The sequence below is a fragment of the Drosophila arizonae genome, chromosome X, assembly GCF_054131065.1.
Source record: "Drosophila arizonae isolate 15081-1271.41 chromosome X, UAZ_ARI_1.0, whole genome shotgun sequence".
In the NCBI taxonomy this organism is placed as follows: Eukaryota; Metazoa; Arthropoda; class Insecta; order Diptera; family Drosophilidae; genus Drosophila; species Drosophila arizonae.
In genome coordinates, this window is record NC_142927.1 from 22,543,848 (window position 1) to 22,556,675 (window position 12,828).

The 12,828-nt window shown below is 43.5% G+C and overlaps 2 protein-coding genes across 4 annotated transcripts; one reads left to right on the plus strand and one right to left on the minus strand.

The window, feature by feature from the left end:
* The first annotated feature begins 625 nt into the window (after positions 1–625).
* Vav (Vav guanine nucleotide exchange factor) lies at positions 626–12,705 on the plus strand. Of its 3 annotated transcripts, XM_089474165.1 has the most exons (11): positions 626–1,574; positions 1,659–1,840; positions 1,923–1,997; positions 2,701–3,435; positions 7,486–7,594; positions 7,789–7,956; positions 8,026–8,849; positions 8,919–9,296; positions 9,406–9,558; positions 10,592–10,763; positions 10,843–12,705. In XM_089474165.1, the coding sequence occupies exons 1-11, from the start codon at positions 1,278–1,280 to the stop codon at positions 10,900–10,902; spliced, it is 3,153 nt and encodes a 1,050-aa protein (XP_089330291.1). In that variant the 5' UTR covers positions 626–1,277; the 3' UTR covers positions 10,903–12,705. The 3 variants fall into 3 exon arrangements, with proteins under 3 accessions (XP_089330291.1, XP_089330288.1, XP_089330290.1); XM_089474162.1 differs by lacking the exon at positions 7,486–7,594 and having other exon boundaries at positions 2,701–3,433; XM_089474164.1 differs by lacking the exon at positions 2,701–3,435 and having other exon boundaries at positions 630–1,574.
* On the minus strand, positions 5,110–7,280 carry LOC108619976 (uncharacterized). The gene is made up of 3 exons (XM_018016820.2): positions 7,098–7,280; positions 6,938–7,031; positions 5,110–6,866 (listed from the first exon to the last, which is right to left on the minus strand). The coding sequence occupies exons 1-3, from the start codon at positions 7,135–7,137 to the stop codon at positions 5,843–5,845; spliced, it is 1,158 nt and encodes a 385-aa protein (XP_017872309.1). The 5' UTR covers positions 7,138–7,280; the 3' UTR covers positions 5,110–5,842.
* Positions 12,706–12,828: the final 123 nt, after the last annotated feature.

Sequence of the window (12,828 nt, forward strand, 5' to 3'; positions counted from 1 at the left end):
TATAGTTCAGTTTAAGTAATATTTTTAATACGTATTCGACAGCTATATATCTATTGATCCTGATGTGCTTAATAATTCATTATTCCGTACATTTGTATGCACATCTGTGGTTGAACAAAAAATAATTTGTATATTGTTTTACTTTAAATACGCTTAGTGAACAGTTACCCGCTTAAGTGAACAGTTACCCGAGATATCAACCAACGTAGTTTTACAACGTTTAACATATTTAAACTTAAATAATCAAACTTTAAACTACACCAAATAATCAACAAATATATATGAATTTGAATTGAAATTAAGCGCCAAACAAAAAATATGCGAGTGGCGCACTTTGATTAATCGATATATCAAATAGTCGATATTTTCGACATATTACAGAGCCGCTATGAGCTGAACAGCACTGTTAAGAGCTTAACAGCGGATGTGCAGCTTAACAGCTTGACAAAGTCATCAATAAAATGATTATATTTTGCGTAATATACAATTTGAATAATCATTAATTTTTTCAAGATGCGCTAGTTCTGAAAACGACATTATTTAAGGCAACTGTATGCATAACAGAAATATTTCTGTTCAATATATCGATAATTGCAAATGTTAATCGACATTTAACAGTTGTGTACGCAGCCCTTCAGCTGTGTGCACTTGCATGTGTGGGTGAGCGTGCTCGCGTGTGTGTGTGCGTGCGTGTAAGCGCCTCCGTGCAATCTATTAAAGTGTGGAATAGCAAATATCAATTGAATATATAGAGAAGAAATCAAACGACCGTCCGACCGCTGGCGTTCGCCACAATAATAATTGTTTCCATTGCGATTTTCCGTTACCGACACCGTCGCCGTTGCTGTCGGTGCCCTTAATGTTGTTTTCGCTGATGTTGTCGTTGTTGTTGTTGTCGTCGTCGTCGTCGTCGTTGTTGTTGTTGTCGCTGTGTATCTGTTGACGGCAACGCGCAACGGCCAACTGATGAGTTTCAATTGTTTTCATTAAACGGCATCGACAAAAAGAAAAAAAAAATAGCAAAAGAAATCAAAAGCCTAAATAAAATTTATGCGCGCACCACACGCCCCAAACGACGCCCCGCTACTGTTAACCGATCCGCCCAAGCGCAGCAAGAGGAAGCAACACAACGCAGTAGCAACAGTGAAGGCTGCCCGCACCCACACACGCCCTAAATCCCCAAGGCAGAGGCTCGAGCTCAGGCTCCAGCTTTAGCTCCGCCTCCTGATCCAGCTCCAGCTCCCGCTCCGACCTCAGCTCCCACTCAGTGCTAACAAATGGCCTCCAACAATTTTGGCAGCAATGCTGCTGCCGGAACAGCAGTGACCTCGGTCTCTGCAGCAGCAGCCGCGGCAGCAGCAGCTGTCAATGCTGATTTGTGGCGCGAATGCGTTGCCTGGTTGGTGCGCTGCAAGGTGATACCAGCGGACCACAAGGCCGCCCTGCCCGACGCCGAGATACGTATTCTGGCCATGACGTTGCGCGATGGCGTGCTGCTCTGCAACCTGGTCATACACCTCGACCCCACCAGCATGGATGCGCGCGAGTTCAATCGCAAGCCGCAAATGGCGCAGGTGAGGCATAGCGTCATAAAATTTTATGCATGTATATGTGTATGTCGACGATGTATATAAATTTTGCAATTATTTTGATTTCAGTTTCTGTGCTGCAAGAATATCAAATTGTTTCTGGATGTGTGCCACAATCATTTCAATATACGCGAAGCGGATCTCTTCGAGCCCACGATGCTCTACGATCTGACCAACTTCCATCGTGTGCTCATAACGCTCTCGAAGCTGTCGCAGTGCCGCAAGGTGCAGCAACTGCATCCGGAGCTGATGTAAGTGGAATGCGGATGGCAGCATCTGCAATTTTCTCAATTTGATTGGCCTAAATTAAACAGTTATTTCGTTCCCTTGCAGCGGCTTCAATCTGCAGCTGTCGCCCAGCGAACGCTCCCACTCGGATGAGGCCATATATAAGGATTTGCATTCCACGTAAGTGTTCAATCGATACTCTCTACGTGCGCCGTGTGTTATCTCTAGTGCGTGCTCTTCCCCCCTCAAAACACCCTTCCCGCCACCTCACCTGGCCGGCAGGCTGAAGCTGCTGCAATTGCAATTGTCACTCTTTGCATTTCCTGTCTCGAGATGCTTGCTCGGATTTCATTATGCGCTCGCGCAACCCGACAATGTCCCGATGGCAACACCATAGACCCGACATCCGAGACCCGCTTAAGCCCTTGTCTGGCTGCTTATCAGCAAAAGCAAAAGCAAACGCAACAACAACAACAACATTCACAAGCAAACAAACAAACACAACAACAACAACGACAACAATAACATAAACATCAACAGTAACAAAACCAACAAATATCCATGCCCCAGCTTTATCTAACACACACACTCTCTCTCTCTCTCTCTCTCTCCCTTTCTCTCTCTCGCTCTGTCTCTTTACCCCCCGTTTTTGTTTTCTTTTTCCGGCTGTCTGTTCCAACTCTTTCTCCCTCTAACGCATTGTCCCCTTGTCGCCCCCCCGAAAAAAAAAAATCAAAAATCTCGCCCAACTCCCATGCTTTGGCTGTACGTCCGCTCGCTCCTCTGTGTGCCTGTGTGCGTGTGCGTGTGTATGCTTATGCTTGTGTGTGTGTGTCTCTCTGAATGCTCCCCCGCACCCCACATCACGCCCTCTACCCGGCAGCAATAATGAATTGAGGACAACGGGCAGCATGGATGCCACCGGCTCCTCATCCTCGGAGTATTACGAGCGGACCTCGCACAGCGGCTCGCTCTCGGTGGAGGATGAGAATAGCGACATTACAATTGAGAACGGCACCGAGGACATTGACGACTATATCGAGGATTCGCTGTCCAACATGTGTGATTCCAGCATCGACAACGATGCTGCCATCGGTGGCGATGCCAATCACTCCGTCCAGGGCCAGCTGCGGGCCCTCTCCTTTGATCTCAATCCCAGTGCCGGCAACAGCGGCAGCTTTGACTGTGTCACGCCCACGCCGCAGGTGGATGCGCCCAAGGCGAGCACCTCAGCTGCCGCTGCAGCCGCTGCTGCCCAAGAAGCAGCTGCAGCCGCTCAAGAAGCCGCTGCAGCAGCTCGAGACGCAGCCACAGCAGCAGCGGCAGCAGCAGCAGCAACAACAAAAGCGACAACAACAACAGCAACAGGCAGTGGCAAGAGCTCGGCCATCGAGAGGCAACATCATGCCTCCACCAGCTCCTCATCCTCGTCGCTGTTCGTCAGCGAGAGCCAACGCCTGCAGCGAGCCGCCGCCGCCGTCTACAACTATCGATCCTCGATGATGATGTCGACGGAGCACGAGTATGCCTACATCAACGACATCTACAGCGAGGACGACGAGAAGGTCTACGAGGATCTCTGCTACGTCACATTCCAGTCCAAGGCCAAACCAGAGGTGTGCTGTCAACCTACTCTCGCTGTATAACCGCAACAAAAGCTAAATCATGTGTTACACCACCTATCAATATATAGCTATAACACAATCACCATCATCATCACAGTCACAGTCACAGTCACCATCATCCGTCATCCGTCATCCCTCATCAGGCACCCACACACACACACACACTCACTCACACTCACACACACACACTACAATCCGAAGAACCGCTTCTGTTTAGCACGCGCCTTGACTCTACTCGTAGCTGTCCTCATTAGCAACTGCTAACCTGGTCGCCCCGCACCGAAATCTCTCCCTCACTCACTCACACACCAACACACACACACCCACACACACACACACATGTATTGCTATATATCCACCTGCAACCCATAGACATATGCCCATATACATATACATATATACATATATGCACATGTATATGTCGGATTATGTCTATGCATTCTTTTCTGTTTGCTTTCTGTTTTTCCGTTGCGTTATCTCTTTCTTTGCCCGCTATAAGCCCCCCCCTCTCTCTCTCTCTCTCTCTCTATCTCTGTCTCGCTCGCTCTCTGCACAGACCTCGCGCACTATTCGTAACCCCTCACATACCATAAAATGCAATTCCAATTGAACCAAACTGACAACGGAAACGGCAAACCATTTATTTATATATATATATTTGTTTTTGTTGTTGTTCTGTTCTTCTTCTTCATCGCACTTTTTTTTTGTTTTTTGTGGGTTTTGTTTATAATCAAAACGGTTGTCAACCCAAGCGGGAAAATTCGCAAGTGTCATTAGTTTGGACATATACCTACATACATATATATCATATATCTGTATGTATGTATGTATGCTATGCCTGTATTTTAGAGCTCGAGCATACTCTATGCCAGACACGACCCATTGACTGACTCACGCCGCCCCTCCCGATACCGATATCGATCGACACTCTTTGGGTTTTTTATTCAACAGCTCTTCAGATAACAGCTATCCCAAATGGGTATCTCCGAATCAAACATGTTGTGTCGCAATGCGTATCTGAAACCCAAAAGCGTTTTAGCTTATCTCAAATGCAATTAGGCTCAAAAAATAAAAATAAAAGGGAAAAGATTTTGTGAAACTCCATTTGCAAAGCCAACGATCCAAAGGGCTTAGAGATTGTAAAAACTGAGCATCTAATTTGATTTATCTAATAATATTTCATATAAGATCTCGAGCTCAGTAGGAGTCCGATTTGATTTATAGGTTATTTCATAGATTGATATATGAGACACATATGTATATGCTCATATGAATACCCTAAGATCTTGCAAGCTAAAGAACGTTTTAATTTGCTTCAGCTTTCTTTCCGAAGATCTCATGATTTATATAATTTTTGGATACATACATCCGCAGATCCGCGAAAAGTCTGAAATACTTCTGAGGATAACTCAAAGTCAATAAGATCGGATGAGAGTCCAAGAGCCTAAGGTCAATCATTTGACTATATTTACACAAAAATCTAAGTTTTAGAATATTACCAATTTGAATGAATAATCAATTAAATATAGCATTCCCAGACCTTGATTCCTTATCCCTAACGAATTTGTAGATCTAACTAGCGGCAATACTGAAGACACACTTCTCAATTTTATATATGTACGTATATATATATATAAGCCAATTTAAAAATAGAACATTCGCACATCTTGATTCAACACAAAGAAGATAATGCTATATTGCTTAAATAATCTGCACATTAGTTTGAATCTTAAATCTAATGATAGTTCTTGAACTAGAGTTATTGAGACACACACAATTTGCCTTCAACCGCCTTCAATCAATCCTATATTTATCAACTATACAAGTCAATTTAAAGATCTTAGCGCTCTCCCAAACGATTAATGCAATATATAGTCGATATATAGCCATAGATATCAACTATTTAAGCCAATTTAATGACATTCTTTTGGAACATTTTCCAAGATATTGCTCTCTATGATCCATACCCTAGCGTTTCTGTAGATCAGTTCGAGTCTTAGCCGTATAAATAGAATCATTAAAATCATATCTTAAGACACACAACTTTTGTCTTCTTCCGTCTTCAATCAATCCTATATTTACATAAATATCTACCCAGATTTGATATTTGATATATATAATCATTCTTTGTAGTATTGCTATGTGTGTATGTGTGTGTGTGTTTATCTCTAACAATAAGCGAACATCTACATACAATAATCCTTGCCGATCTTTGGGAGATCAAAATTGAAACTTTCTAGAGCTTAGTCAAGTCTTTTCTTTGAATACAGTTCGTGATTTCTCCATTTCTACTAGTCCTGTATGTGTGTGTGTGTGTGGGTGGGTGTATGTATGTAAATAAAGCAATATATGATTCTTATATAGAGGAACATGATGTTTGAAGCTTCTGCCACACTTCGCTCACTGCTGAGGCACTGCATCATCATTGGACTCGTCGTCGCCATCGTCGTCGTCGTCGCAGCTGCTGTCGCAGTTGTAGTCGTCGACGCTATTGTAGATATCTGTGAGCAGCGGCGTCACATTCACGCCGGGCATCAGCTTCTCCAGCACCTGCCCCGCCACCTTGCACAGGCCGCCCAGACGGCGCTCCATGCGATGCTCGTAGCGGCGACGATGTCTATAGTATTTCTCCTTTTCGCTCAGTACCTTGCGCTTCCTCTGTGCCGTCGCCGGCTTCTTCCCTGCTGATGCTGATCCTGACCAGCTGGCCGATTTGGTTGCCGGCGGCTGCTCGTCCAGCGGCATGGAGCCCGATGCTGTTTCGTAGCTGGTGGGCAGCTGTTCGACAGTGTTCGGCTCGCAGATATCGGACGCTGACTTAGCGGGCAAGGGGGAGGCCAAGAGGGACTCCACTTCCGATAGATCGGATACCTCGACAGCAACCGGATCCGATGGTTGTGAGCTCTCCTGGGAATCTGAATCAGTAAATAGGTCCAAGGTCGAGTCGTCACCCGTTGTCACACTGAAGTGAGAATAGCGCTGCTCATTGCAGCTGCCTTGGGGCAGCTGATCATCCTGCTGATCCTGTGGTGTCGGCCGATCCACAGGAGTCGCCCCCATTTGGTATCTCTTCTGAAATGGCTTCGCACCTGTCAACGGACCGAAATTGTGGTCATTGACAACGCCACGAATGGCCAAATGGTTGGGCGACTGCGAATGGGAATGGGTGTCAGGGTGCGGCTGCTCCTGGACATTGGGCTCCTTGAGGGCGTATGAGTGCAGGTCGGTGGTCTTCTGGTTCATATACGCATGGATCTCGCCAAAGAACTCCCACTCCTCGTTCAGCACATCGATGCACTGCTTGTTCAGCGGCGTCACCTGCATATTCGACTTCTGGATGCGATACCGTTGCACCATGTTGAGCCACTGTTTGCGCAGGGCGCGTTCGCTGTAATCGCCTATTTTGGCCATGTCCTTGAACTTTCTGCAATGCACGCATACAAAGTCGTCTATGAATGTGGTATATACGTATACATATATGATAAGTGCACTTACTTCCATGGCTCCGTCTGCTTGGACGAATACTTGGAGAACAAATCTTCGGCTTCGATGCGTTTGGTCACCAGCTGACGCTTCTCCTCCACAGACCCTAAGTATATTTTGGCATATAATTCTCAGTAATAACTAACATTGCCCATGCATTTGTCCTACTCACACTTCTTGGAGCCACTTTTTGCATATGTGTGGTGCTCCATTGTGCACTCTTGCAGCTGAAAATGCTCTCGACGCACGTGCACAGCCAAATAAATGAACCCAAAAAAAAAGAAAGAAATGTAAATTTGATGCTCGGCTGCTGCTATTGAGCTGCTGAGCTATTGCTGTTGGCCCTCCCTGGTTATGTTAGCTTAGCATTTTAATGTTATGCACATGGCAGCGCTGTTAGGCTGCTGTTGTGCTCAGTTGGTACTTGTACAATCGATATCGAAATCGATTAGTGGCGCCCCTTTTTGATTTAATTTTTGTAAATTATTTGTTATCGTTATTAATTTTTTATTTAAATTTATTATTCTTTGATTTTGATTTTTGTTGTTATTTTGATTTAGTACCACCGACAACATTGCATGCAATGGAACCGCTTATGATCACATCAACACAAAAGAAGAGGAGGTCTATCAAGATTTGTGCGCACTGCACAGAACGAGTAGAGGCCAGGTAGTAATTTCATTTCAGTTTGTACATTATCTGCATAAATAGCCTGCAAAAAAAATGTATTTAAGTAAATAAGTAAACAAGAATGTTTAGCTCGGCTTAGTTGCATGACTTTATATGACCAGGCAGACAAATGCTGCCCAAACTCGGCTCAGATAAACTAAAGATTTTGCATCTCTTCCCTCCCGTTCGTGTAGACAACATCCGCGACCAGCTTTGAGCAGCGGGACTATGTCATACGCGAACTCATCGACACCGAATCCAACTATCTGGACGTGCTCAATGCACTCAAAACCAAATTCATGCTACCGCTGGAGCGGCATCTCAATCAAGATGAACTGCGTCTCATCTTTCCCCGCATACGGGTGAGCACTGAGGGGAGGACCGGAAGAGGGTTTTCATATATGCTTATATTTGTTGTCTTGCTCTTTTAGGAACTGGCCGACATTCACACAAAGTTTCTGGAGAAGTTGCGCGAGTCACTCATGCCCAACGCCAAGCAGAAGATGGGCCAGGTGTTCCTTGAGTTCCGCGAGCCTTTCCTCATCTACGGCGAGTACTGCTCCTGCCTGCTGAACGCCATAGACTATCTAGCCGATATCTGCAAGAAGAACCAAATAATTGACCAGCTGGTGCAGAAGTGCGAGCGGGAATACAATGTGGGGAAGCTGCAGCTGCGGGACATCTTGTCGGTGCCCATGCAGCGCATACTCAAGTACCACCTGCTGCTGGACAAGCTGGTGAAGGAGACGTCGCCGCTGCACGAGGACTACCGATCGCTGGAGCGGGCCAAGGACGCCATGATCGATGTGTCGCAGTACATCAATGAGGTGAAGCGCGACTCGGACCATTTGGTCATCATCCAGAAGGTCAAGGACAGCATCTTCGATCTGAACTTGCCGCACAACGGCAACGATCTGCTGCAATATGGACGCCTACTGCTCGACGGCGATCTGCATATCAAGGCGCACGAGGATCAGAAGACGAAAATGCGTTACGCCTTTGTGTTCGACAAGATTCTGATACTGGTCAAGCCGCTGCATGTCAAGACCGGCGACATGCAGTACACATATCGGGACTCGCACAATCTGGCCGACTATCGGGTCGAGCAGAGCCACTCCCGCCGCACGCTCGGCCGGGACACGCGCTTCAAGTACCAATTGCTGCTGGCCAAGAAGTCGGCGAAGACCGCCTTTACGCTCTACTTGAAGTCGGAGCACGAGCGGGACAAGTGGCGCAAGGCGCTCACCGAAGCCATGTGGGTACAGTGAAGCCTGCTCAATGGATTTACTTATACATCATTTGTTTTCGTTCAATGTTTGTGTAGGGAGAGCCTCGATCCGCCTGGCTGCCGGAATACGGATCATAAAATGGAGATTTACACCTTCGATGCGCCCACCACGTGCCGGCATTGCTCCACATTTCTGAAGGGACGCATCCACCAGGGCTATCGCTGCAAGGTGTGCCACATCAGCGTGCACCGGGGCTGCATCTCGTCCACGGGGCGCTGCAAACAGAATCCGGTTAGCATACCGCCGCCCGTCTGCGATCGCCAGCTGTCCGAGTTCAACTGGTTTGTGGGCAACATGGATCGGGAGACGGCGGCCAATCGCTTAGAGAATCGACGCATTGGCACCTATCTGCTGCGTGTGCGTCCACAGGGCGCCTCCTCGCCGCACGAGACCATGTATGCGCTCAGCTTGAAGTGAGTGATGACTAAATGGGATTCAAATAGAAGTTCATGTAATGCCTCTCTTTCTCTCTCTCTCTCTCTTCCTCTCTCTCTTTGTCTGTCTGTCTCTTTTTCTATGCAGGACCGACGACCATGTGATTAAGCATATGAAAATCAACCAGGAAAACGATGGCGAGTCCATGCTCTACTGCTTGTCATCGCGTCGCCATTTCAAGACCATCGTCGAGCTGGTTTCGTACTATGAGCGCAATGACTTGGGCGAAAACTTTGCCGGGTGCGTATGGCTCTTTAATACATGCTCCATACTCCATTCACGTACGCAACTGATATGCATAGCGAGCACTAATACATACACAAAAGAGAGTCCGCTTTATTCGGCTCAAATCCAGAGCGAAACGAAACTATTTCGAGCCGATCGCAAACGAGCTCGTTAAGGAGCCGATGCAATCGGTTGCTCTCTCAGTTTTTTTTGTCAAAGTGTGAGTGAGAGACAGAGTAGAATATGTATGTATGTGTGTACATTGCTGTACATAGAACAGATAATATATGGGTGTACATACATATGTTATACATAGAACAGAGGAGAAAAGGCTTAAGTATATATTCCTATAACATATGTTATACATAGAGCATAGGTGATATAGAATATGTATGTATGAACCTAGTTAACGAAGGGGAAGAAGGGGAAGAAGGAGAGTTAGGGCTATGCTTACAATCAAGCTTGGGTCATGACTCGGTCTAGGCAGGTGACTCGTAAGTCCTCTAGTACTGAGCAAGTCTTTGATCTACAGTGCCAAGAGAAAATTGAAGCTCTCGAGGTATTTTTTAGCGACGGCCTACTGGATGTGATCTCTTTTAAATATAGAGATCTCACTCTTTATGCCTGCCTCTCATACATATGTCAAGCAGATCCAGAGATCCCTCTGGAAGAGAGGGTTCTTGGTGTTCTATTACAGGCTCTTTGTTGATTTCAAGTGCATCTAGACAGCCATATTCCATATTGGGAATTGGTATAGTTCAGCCTGAGAGCTATATGCGACCATATTGGCTGAGTCTGTCGTCAGATAGTTTTTTTTTTATTTATTTATTTTTTTTTTTTTTTAACAAAATCAATCAATTTATATTAACAACAGAATCCGATTATACCAACGCACAAGGGACCGTCGTTATAACCATAAGACACTATAGACATACAAGTTTCTCTGCATTAACCGTACGGATGCTATAAGCGGAGTCGTTATACCCGAATTTAAATCTGCTTCCCATCAATCCATCCAATTTCACTGATTTGTGTGTTTTGTCCACAGGCTGAACCAGTCGCTACAGTGGCCCTATCGTGAGGTCTACGCCACGGCGCTGTACGACTTCGATCCGAAGCCCGGCAGCAATCAGCTGCAGCTGCGAACCGATTGCCAGGTGCTGGTAATTGGCAAGGATGGGGACAGCAAAGGCTGGTGGCGTGGCAAAATCGGTGATACGGTGAGTAGAGTGGATTATAGATACATGATTATTCAATATATATATATATATATATGTATACCATTCAATTGATATGCAGGTGGGCTACTTTCCCAAGGAGTACGTGCAGGAGCATCCAGTGACTAGCGACGAGCTTTGATATTACAACTCGGAGGTTTACTTTGCACCCAAAGCGAGCACACCAACGGCGGCCATTTCTGAAACACCTGTAGCGACAAATATGGAGGCGATTAACAGTTACAACAGCAGTTAAAGCAACAACAACAACACGAACATCATGATGATGATGATCATACATTTGTTGCACTGCACCTAGTTCAAATATACAAAAACAAAACAAAAATCGATTATTTTTGAAGGAAATTTGGAAAATTATTTGCATTGCGTCGCTCGAAACTTTAGTGCCAACAAAACGGAACAGATTCCATGATTACGTGGAAATGTTCCCAAAAATTACACAAAAAAAAAAAAAACGTTTATTTTTAACTAATTGTATGTTGCAATAAATAGTATATATATATATATACAATTATATATACAATTATATATAGTGTATAAGCATGTGTGAATGGCAACTTAGTTTATTTACATAAATTTAAATTTATATATATATATATATTTTTTTTTTCGAATTGTATATTTTCCCTTCACGTTTTTATTGTGTATTGCGCTGCACTTGATGATTAAGAAAAACAAAAACAATATTATTTGAAACGAACATTAAATAAATGCGCTGTGCGGCATTTTATACAAGAAGCTTTAAACTTGATATATATATATATATATATGAATAACGTAGATACATATATATACTTGAATGTTAACATTAATATATATATATATATATATATATATTTACATACTACATATGTATGTCAACAATACAAACTTGATGTATAATCCGAAACGCAAATGTTAACAAGTCGAACGAAATGCGGCCACAAAAAATTGTGTGCGACAGCAACAACAACAAAAGCTTTAGAAAATAACAAATTATGCCTACTTATGTATACACACATCCATTCACGAATATATATATGATATATATATATGCTGGGGAAATTAACATATTGTAACTAGAGCCAACGAATATTGCAGACTTAACGAAATGTTGTAACGTTTTTAGTATATAAAAAAAAATCGTGAAGAGCCAAGGCAATGAGCATAATAATACTGTATACATATAGATCTATATATGTATAGAACTCCCTCTCTCTATATATAGACAGTAATATTTTACGATCTTCTCAAATTTCGCTTTCATTTCCTTGAACTGCTTAAGGCGCATGCAAAATAGTTGGTTTCACACCTGACCTAAGAATATATGTGTTGTCAAATGTGTGTATATATGTGTGTATGGTTTCATATGTGTATATGTGCAAATGCATTGCCTAATAGCTTTAACTTAAACAATTCCAAACTTTGCATTTAAATGCGCTTGCAACAATTTCTCTTTCTCACTCTGTCTCTCTCGCTCTTTCGCTATATAATTGTATAACATGCATATATGTTTGTATGTGAATTGTACTGAATTCATTGTTTGGCAGCTGAAATAAATTAATTGCAAAAACAAATCACAAAAATCTATATATATATGAATATATGAAATTGTAACAAATATAAAAACAATGCCTCAAAAACAATATATGTAGATATATGTATAATATATGTATACATATATATCTCTATAGATACTATGTATATCTTTGCATATGGCCCATTGTATCGGGCTGTTTAAGTAAAGTTTTTAATTCAATTTTATCGCTTCCAGTTTCAATGCCAATGTAACAAATGTATTAAATGTAAATGACTTTATATATCATAATTACTAAGCCCACACACACACACACACACAGACACAGACACTCTCACACACGCACAAGCGCGCACACACACAAACGCTCTAATAAAGGACTTTGAATGTTTTGTTGTTTAATTGGAATCAATTGTTTTCATTTATTGAATTTTACTCCATAAGAAGTTATTAATTTATTGGGGGACTATGAATTATTAGTCACAGTCTCCTCATCCCTCTTCCTCTTTCGATTAGTCCCACTATTCCTTA

Coding starts and splice junctions, on each gene's coding strand:
- Vav (XM_089474165.1), top strand. CDS start 1,278: ATGGCCTCCAACAATTTTGGCAGCAATGCTGCTGCCGGAACAGCAGTG. Junction 1,841..1,922: donor CAACTGCATCCGGAGCTGAT/GTAAGTGGAATG, acceptor GTTCCCTTGCAG/CGGCTTCAATCTGCAGCTGT. Junction 8,850..8,918: donor AAGGCGCTCACCGAAGCCAT/GTGGGTACAGTG, acceptor ATGTTTGTGTAG/GGAGAGCCTCGATCCGCCTG.
- LOC108619976 (XM_018016820.2), bottom strand. CDS start 7,137: ATGGAGCACCACACATATGCAAAAAGTGGCTCCAAGAAGT. Junction 7,032..7,097: donor AAAAAGTGGCTCCAAGAAGT/GTGAGTAGGACA, acceptor AAATATACTTAG/GGTCTGTGGAGGAGAAGCGT. Junction 6,867..6,937: donor AAGCAGACGGAGCCATGGAA/GTAAGTGCACTT, acceptor CGTGCATTGCAG/AAAGTTCAAGGACATGGCCA.